Source organism: Galeopterus variegatus, unplaced genomic scaffold (assembly GCF_000696425.1).
Source record: "Galeopterus variegatus unplaced genomic scaffold, G_variegatus-3.0.2 Scaffold23721, whole genome shotgun sequence".
Classification (NCBI taxonomy): Eukaryota; Metazoa; Chordata; class Mammalia; order Dermoptera; family Cynocephalidae; genus Galeopterus; species Galeopterus variegatus.
Genome location: NW_007749832.1, coordinates 2,686 through 10,311, shown reverse-complemented (window position 1 = coordinate 10,311; position 7,626 = coordinate 2,686). Strand labels below are relative to the sequence as shown.

The 7,626-nt window shown below is 42.0% G+C and overlaps 1 protein-coding gene across 1 annotated transcript; it reads left to right on the top strand.

The window, feature by feature from the left end:
• Positions 1 to 251: 251 nt before the first annotated feature.
• LOC103583512 (pinin-like) lies at positions 252 to 7,305 on the top strand. The gene is made up of 9 exons (XM_008564811.1): positions 252 to 534; positions 1,217 to 1,288; positions 1,758 to 1,826; positions 2,335 to 2,407; positions 2,533 to 2,627; positions 2,786 to 2,861; positions 4,656 to 4,811; positions 4,889 to 5,027; positions 5,769 to 7,305. The coding sequence occupies exons 1-9, from the start codon at positions 422 to 424 to the stop codon at positions 7,112 to 7,114; spliced, it is 2,139 nt and encodes a 712-aa protein (XP_008563033.1). The 5' UTR covers positions 252 to 421; the 3' UTR covers positions 7,115 to 7,305.
• The last annotated feature ends 321 nt before the right edge of the window (positions 7,306 to 7,626 follow it).

The window sequence follows — 7,626 nt, the reverse complement described above, 5'->3', positions numbered from 1 at the left end:
GCCTCCGTCCCACCCTGATGTAATTAGGTGCTCAACACGATATAAGGCACGTCCCATCACAGGTTAAACGAACTGGAAAACTCCGCGCTCTCCTTCCCAGAACTGTGGGTGCCCGAGCCCACGTCCCCGAGGACCCAGGGACGCTCAAACCCGCCCCGGCTCTGCGTTAGAAGCCGAGCCGAGCCGAGCCATCCGCAGCTAATTGGAGAGGGAGGCGACTGCCTGCCCGACTTTTCATTGGCCCAGAGTCACAAAGGCCGGCAGCTTCTCCCCCTTCCGGTCGCTGAGTGATTGAGGCCGACAAACAACGCCTATCGTCATTGGCTGAGCCCGGCCGCCAGTCCTTGCGCGCTTCGCGGCTCGGCGCGGCACAACCCGGCGCTGCCTGTAGAGCAGTCTCGAAGCCTGCTGCGGGGAGAAGATGGCGGTCGCAGTGAGAACTTTGCAGGAGCAGCTAGAAAAGGCCAAAGAGAGCCTAAAGAATGTGGATGAGAATATTCGCAAGCTCACCGGGCGGGATCCGAATGACGTGAGGTAAGGGCTGGACGGGAACTGCGAATTCGGAGAGGCAGCCCTCACGGCGGGGTGAATTGGAGGTGGCGAGGGCGGCCGGTCCTGAGAAGGCTGGAACATCGAGGCCTGTTCCCGGGTGGCGGTAGAACCCAGTCCTCCGTGAGGCGGAGAGATTCCAGGTCCCCGCCGTAGGGCGCTGGGCTCCGGTGCTTGAGGTGGGAGAGCGAGGCCTGGGGCGCCGGGATGGCTTCTTGGCCTTTGAGAGGGGCCGGGCTGCCGCTTCGCGCCCTCGGCCCTGCAGGCCCGTAACTGCCGCACAAAGCCCCTTTCCTTTGGGGCGGCCGCCCGGCCTGGGGGACTGGCCTGGAGAGCCTCCTGGGACGCGGTGGGCTGCCTCGCCCCCAGGCTCTAGCCCACATGCAGCTTCCTCTGGGATGGCGGGATGGGGACCTGATCCAGGATTGTTAATGTGTAATGGCATTGAAATAAATACAATTTCTGTGGTATTGGTCTTGGAAAAACAAGTTACGTGAAATAGTTATTTCCGGTCCAGTGTCAAGCATGTGGATTTTAAACTGGGGTTTTTTTTTTTTATTTAGAACTTTTCTTATTTTTTCTTTATAATGTACCACATCTGTGGAAATATTTGGTGCCATTAGGTGTGTTTACATAAGATTTTTGCTGATTTTAAAATCTCTCATAGGCCCATCCAAGCCAGATTGCTGGCCCTTTCTGGTCCTGGTGGAGGTAGAGGACGTGGTAGTTTATTGCTGAGGTAAGAATTCCTTAAGCCTTAACTCATGCTGGAACTATAGGTACTTTTATGCTAAATTAACGTATTGGTTTGAACAAAATTTGTGATAGAGCCAATGGTACTAGTTTTGTGTAAATTTAATTTATTCTTGTAGTTTAAAAAAAGCTATAAAAGGCATTTTAGAGTGAATGTCCATTTAAGGTTACTTTATTTATGTATTTTTTTTTAAAGATGACTGGTAAGGGGATCTTAACCCTTGACTTGGTGTTGTCAGCACCACGCTCAGCCAGTGAGCAAACCGGCCATCCCTATATGGGATCCAAACCCGTGGCCTTGGTGTTATCAGCACCGCACTCTCCCGAGTGAGCCACAGGCCGGCCCAAAGGTTACTTTAATTGGAAAAATTTTTTTAAATTCAACTAAATTCTCTTGTCAAATAAATATTTATCTGATATTTCAAATGCCTTACGTTGGGCGTTTTTAATTGCAGGCGTGGATTCTCAGATAGTGGAGGAGGACCCCCAGCCAAACAGAGAGACCTTGAAGGGGCAGCCAGTAGGTATGTATAAAAAGATTCCTGAAGGTATCCTTGTATGCTCTATTTTCTGAGATAGCACACAAATATTTAATAAATATTGTTGAATTAGGTTGTATTAGAATTGAGTAGTATACCACTTCCCTGAGTTTCCTTGGTATTTGACTGAGTTAGACAGCCAGTTTCCCTCAAAACTCAGTTTTTCACTTACGATAATCCAAATTTTCTCAAAGTAAAGGTCATTAAAAGAATAACTTAAGGAAAATTGTCAATTTGTACCACTTTTTCTGTGTTATATTTAAAATACTTAACCAGCCTGAGGAATATTTAGATATTATAGGAAATCGAAGTTTGGTTCAGGCATTAGTTGACACATCTTATCCTTTCACGGCCTGAGGAAAGAGTAAAGTGGGATTGAGACTAATAAACTGAGGCTTCTGGAAATGAGTCCTAGAAAAAGTAGGCATTTGCCCTTAGTGTGCACTTACATCAAATTCTGCAATGGTCGTTTAAATTATTTTCCCTTTGACAGGCTGGGCGGGGAGCGTCGGACGAGAAGAGAATCACGCCAAGAAAGTGATCCAGAAGATGATGATGTTAAAAAGGTATTGAGATTAAAAGAACTTGTTAGAGGATTAATGTAGTACTTTTCACCTTAACTACATTTAAAAGCATGCACCCATATGCTAGTTAAATAACTGAATAACTGAGATTTTCTTTTCTCCTGCAGCCAGCATTGCAGTCTTCAGTTGTAGCTACCTCCAAAGAGCGCACACGTAGAGACCTTATCCAGGATCAAAATATGGATGAAAAGGGAAAGCAAAGGTATCTTTAGTAACCTTTCGGGGGGAAACTCTTGTCAAATAATGCAGTTTTTAAAAAAATTAAGGGATTGTTCAAGTGCCTGTGGTATCTCTTGGAAAATGGTGGGTTTAAATGAAGTAGATCTTTCTGAAATTGAATTTTCTTTTTCTGTTCTTTAGAAACCGACGAATATTTGGCTTGTTGATGGGCACCCTTCAAAAATTTAAACAAGAATCCACTGTCGCTACCGAAAGGGTATTTGTGTAATTTTTGTTTTGCTTCATTTATTTATTTATTATTATTTACTTATTTTTTTTTCCAAAAGATGACCGGTAAGGGGATCTTAACCCTTGACTTGGTATTGTCAGCACCATGCTCACCCAATGAGCTAACCGTCCATCCCTATATGGGATCCGAACCCGTGGCCTTGGTGTTATCAGCACCACACTCTCCCAAGTGAGCGGCAGGCCACCCCTGCTTCATTTATTTAAGTTATCAAAGTAGTGGATTAATGTTTTTTGTTTTTTTTTTCTTTTTGTCTTTTTTCGTGACCGGCAACGGATCGCAACCCTCAGTGTCGCGCCTGTACCGGACCGGGACCAGCAACGGGATTGCAACCCTCGGTGTTGCGCACCGCACCTCGCTCAGCCAGTGAGCGGCCGGTCTGTATGTGAGATCCGAACCCTCGGCGGGAGCGCCGCCATACTCCCAAGCGGCGCACTATAGCAGTGCGCCACCGGGCTGGCCCGGATTAATGTTTTTAAAAAGAGTTTAAGGGCCGGCCCATGGCTCACTCGGTAGAGTACGGTGCTGATAACACCAAGGCTCCGGGTTCGGATCCCACATAGGGGTGGCCGGTTAGCTCATTGGTCTAAACTTTATACCAGTCTCATTGTTTGGTCTTGGACAAGTCCCTTTATTTCTTTAATCCTCAGAGTGCTTTCTCTCAAACAAGAGAAGTGAACTTACGATCTTGCAATTAGTTCTGTGATGCTAATTTTTAAGATTTATTTAGGGCCGGCCTGGTGGCGCACTGCTACAGTGCGCCGCTTGGGAGCGCGGTGGCGCTCCCGCCGAGGGTTCGGATCCCACATACAGACCGGTTCCCGCTCACTGGCTGGACGAGGTGCAGGTGCAGCACCGAGGGTTGCGATCCCGTTGCCGGACATGGAAAAAAAAAAAAAAAAAAAAAAGATTTTTTTATACACTCAAAGGCAATACTTAGCACTCTAGAAACAAAAGGTATAAACATTTCCTGCCCTCCACAGTTTGACTGTCACTTTTCTAGAAATTTTCATTTCGTTAAAGCTGCAAAATTATGTCTATGGAGTTGAACCCTAAATTATTGCTTCTGGGAGAGACCTATAGTAGAAAGGGAGATGACAATCCAGTTACAAGAGATTAGTAAGTTTTTATTACAGATTCTTACAAACTAAGAATATAAAGGGTTTAGGCCGGCCCAGTGGCGCACTGCTGCAGTGCGCCGCTTGGGAGCCAGTGGCGCTCCCGCCGAGGGTTCGGATCCCACATACAGAAGGGTTTAAATGCATTTTAATGTTTGAAGAAGTTGCTAGTTTTCTGAAAAAGGCAGAAAGTATGACTGGTTAGTTAGTTACTTCGTTAGAACTTCTGTCAAATTCTTTGATTGGGGGGGGCAGAAATAACTCTGAAGATGACTTCTAAAGACAGTGCCCATCTTTTTTAGGTTAGCTTTCATGAAAGAATCTTACTTAAAATTATATTATAATAGAATGGTTCTTGATATTATGGCTAATGGCCTTGACATTTATATGTTTATGTGAAAAACACTTAGTCCTCATTTCCTGAAAGATAAATTGCAGCCACTCCTGAATGCTAAGTTTGAATTAGTTGGTGTCCTGAATTGAAAATGTGAAACATGTAGGTAACTTTACTTATAAAACTGTGATATTTCACATAATCAGAATGTGTACTAAGTTTTTATTATAATTGAGCAGAATTCAAAGCAGATAATTTGATTATTTTTTATCTGTTATAAAACGAGTATTAAAGCATATTACTTATTTTTAGCAAAAGAGGCGCCAGGAAATTGAGCAAAAACTTGAAGTTCAGGCAGAAGAAGAGAGAAAGCAGGTTGAAAATGAGAGGAGAGAACTGTTCGAAGAAAGGCGTGCTAAACAGACAGAACTGCGGCTTTTGGAACAGAAGGTTGAGCTTGCGCAGCTGGTGAGTAGTGTTTTGGAATTCTAAGATTGGTAATCCTTTGTGTTTACAAAAGCACTGACCTTTTAACTTTTCTTTAGCAAGAAGAATGGAATGAGCATAATGCCAAGATAATTAAATATATAAGAACTAAGACAAAGCCCCATTTGTTTTATATTCCTGGAAGAATGTGTCCAGCTACCCAAAAACTAATAGAAGAGTCTCAGAGAAAAATGAATGGTAAGTACATGAAGAGGTTCATTTTCTTGATGGGTAAGGTAACACATTCACATATACACATTTGTTTGTTTTCTAAAATAATTGTGATTCAATAGTTGATTTTTTTTTAAGATATTTTGAGATGCTAATGAGTTTGGAGTGCAGGAATATTTGTTTTATGATGGAGTTTAACCTGAAATTTATTTTGTAGGTGGGGCTTACACGTATGTTTTTCTTAAGCATTTGTGTAAGGTTATTTCTTTTTGCTTGCTGCTCTTAGTAGCCAAATAAAAATGCTAATGCAGCAAGACAAAAGTGACATTTATAATTCATAGAGGGAGCACACATGGAAGAACTATATACACTGCTAAGATGGTGATTAGATGATTTGTCTCTGCTTGGGATCAGAAAAATCAGTGCATGGTACGATGCCGTAAAACTGGTTCTCTTGTTAAGAAGTTTTGTTATTTTTCGTTTAGCATAAAGTTAAGATGCAAAAGAATGACTTGTTTTTCAATCAGTTAGATAATGTGGCTTAGTTTTGCCAGTTGGTAATTGCTTAGTTTATAGGTTTCCAGTGAATCTTTGTTTTTGTCATTTTTATGTCAGCTTACTTTACTATAATCAATCTTTTGTCATCTCTTTACAAAAAGACATTTAGATGAAGCTTAATGACAGTTTGTGACCAAATATAAAATTGTGACTTGGAATTTTTTAAATCATAGTTTGTAAATTTTACACATGTAAATTTTTATTCTTTAGCTTTATTTGAAGGTAGACGCATTGAATTTGCTGAACAAATAAATAAAATGGAGGCTAGGCCTAGAAGACAATCAATGAAGGAAAAAGAGCATCAGGTGGTGCGTAATGAAGAACAGAAGGCGGAACAAGAAGAGGGTAAGGTGGCTCAGCGAGAGGAAGAGTTGGAGGAGACAGGTAATCAGCACAATGATGTAGAAATAGAGGAACCAGGAGAGGAAGAGGAAAAGGAAGTAGGTATAGTTCATAGTGATGCAGAAAAAGAACAAGAGGAGGAAGAACAAAAACAGGAATTAGAAGTTAAGATGGAGGAAGAAACTGAGGTAAGGGAAAGTGAGAAGCAGCAGGATAGTCAGCCAGAAGAAGTTATGGATGTGCTAGAGATGGTTGAGAATGTAAAAACTGTAATTGCTGAGCAGGAAGTAATGGAAATTAATCAAGTTGAAAGTGTAGATCCTTCAGAAAACGAAACTAGCAAAGAATTGGAGCCAGAGATGGAATTTGAAGTTGAGCCAGATAAAGAGTGTAAATCTCTTTCTCCTGGGAAAGAGAATGTTAGTGTTCTAGAAATGGAAAAGGAGTCTGAAGAAAGAGAATCTGAGCCCCTTCCTGAGCCTGTGGCTCAGCCTCAGCCCCTGTCTCAGCCCCAGCCCCAATCTCAGTCTCAGCCCCAACCAATACTACAGCCCCCAACTCTCTCTCAGCCTGAAACTTTGCCATTAGCTGTTTTACAGCCACCACCTCAGGTTATTCAGGAGCATTTACTACCTGAAAGGAAGGAGTTTCCTGTAGAGACTGTAAAACTCTCTGAGGTGCCAGTAGAGCCATTCTTGACAGTACATGCAGACAGCAAAACCAAAACCAAAACTAGAAGCAGAAGTAGAGGTCGAGCTAGAAATAAAACAAGCAAGAGTAGAAGTCGAAGCAGTAGCAGTAGTAGTTCTAGTAGCAGTTCAACCAGTAGCAGCAGTGGAAGCAGTTCCAGCAGTGGCAGTAGTAGCAGTCGAAGTAGTTCCAGTAGCAGCTCTAGTACAAGTGGCAGCAGCAGCAGAGATAGTAGCAGCAGCACTTCTAGTAGCAGTGAGAGTAGAAGTCGGAGTAGGGGCCGGGGACATAATAGAGATAGAAAGCACAGAAGGAGCATGGATCGGAAGCGAAGGGATCCTTCAGGACTAGAAAGAAGTCACAAATCTTCAAAAGGTGGGAGTAGTAGAGATACAAAAGGATCAAAGGATAAGAATTCACGGTCTGACAGAAAGAGGTCTATATCAGAGAGTAGTCGATCAGGCAAAAGATCTTCAAGAAATGAAAGAGACCGAAAATCAGACAGGAAAGACAAAAGGCGTTAATGGAAGAAGCCAGGCTTCCTTAGCCTATTCTTTGCAGCAGCAGATTTCTTGATGAGTAAAAGGATTACCTTTCCTTGTAAGGAGGATGCTGCCTTAAGAATTGCATGTTGTAAAAAATCTTTTTGGAAAACACAGACTGTTTGTTTACCAGACATTCTTGTACTTTTTGCATAATTTTGTAAGTTATTTATTTGGAACAAGGTTCCAAAATATGTAAAAATAATAATAATAAAAAAAGATTAACATCCCTTGTCATCTTTTTTAAATATCCTAAACTCTTCAGTAAGAATCTGTATATTTTAATAAGTAAATCTTTAAGTCTGTTCCCTTTTATTTCTGTATCATACATTGCTTTTGTAGAAATAAATGTGCATTTATTTTTGGGATGTCCTTGTTGACACTTGTATAATAAATATCTTCTTGATATCATTTTCATCTTTTATCACTAGATACTGAACATCATTAGAATGTTTTTGAAGGTTTCCTCACTTTTATTTGCCTTAGACGATTAT

What these genes read in the sequence shown, in the direction of transcription:
- LOC103583512 (XM_008564811.1), top strand. Translation starts at nt 422, where the DNA reads ATGGCGGTCGCAGTGAGAACTTTGCAGGAGCAGCTAGAAAAGGCCAAA. An exon ending in CTTGAAGGGGCAGCCAGTAG is followed by an intron (nt 1,827 to 2,334) that starts GTATGTATAAAA and finishes TCCCTTTGACAG; the next exon opens with GCTGGGCGGGGAGCGTCGGA. An exon ending in AGGTTGAGCTTGCGCAGCTG is followed by an intron (nt 4,812 to 4,888) that starts GTGAGTAGTGTT and finishes ACTTTTCTTTAG; the next exon opens with CAAGAAGAATGGAATGAGCA.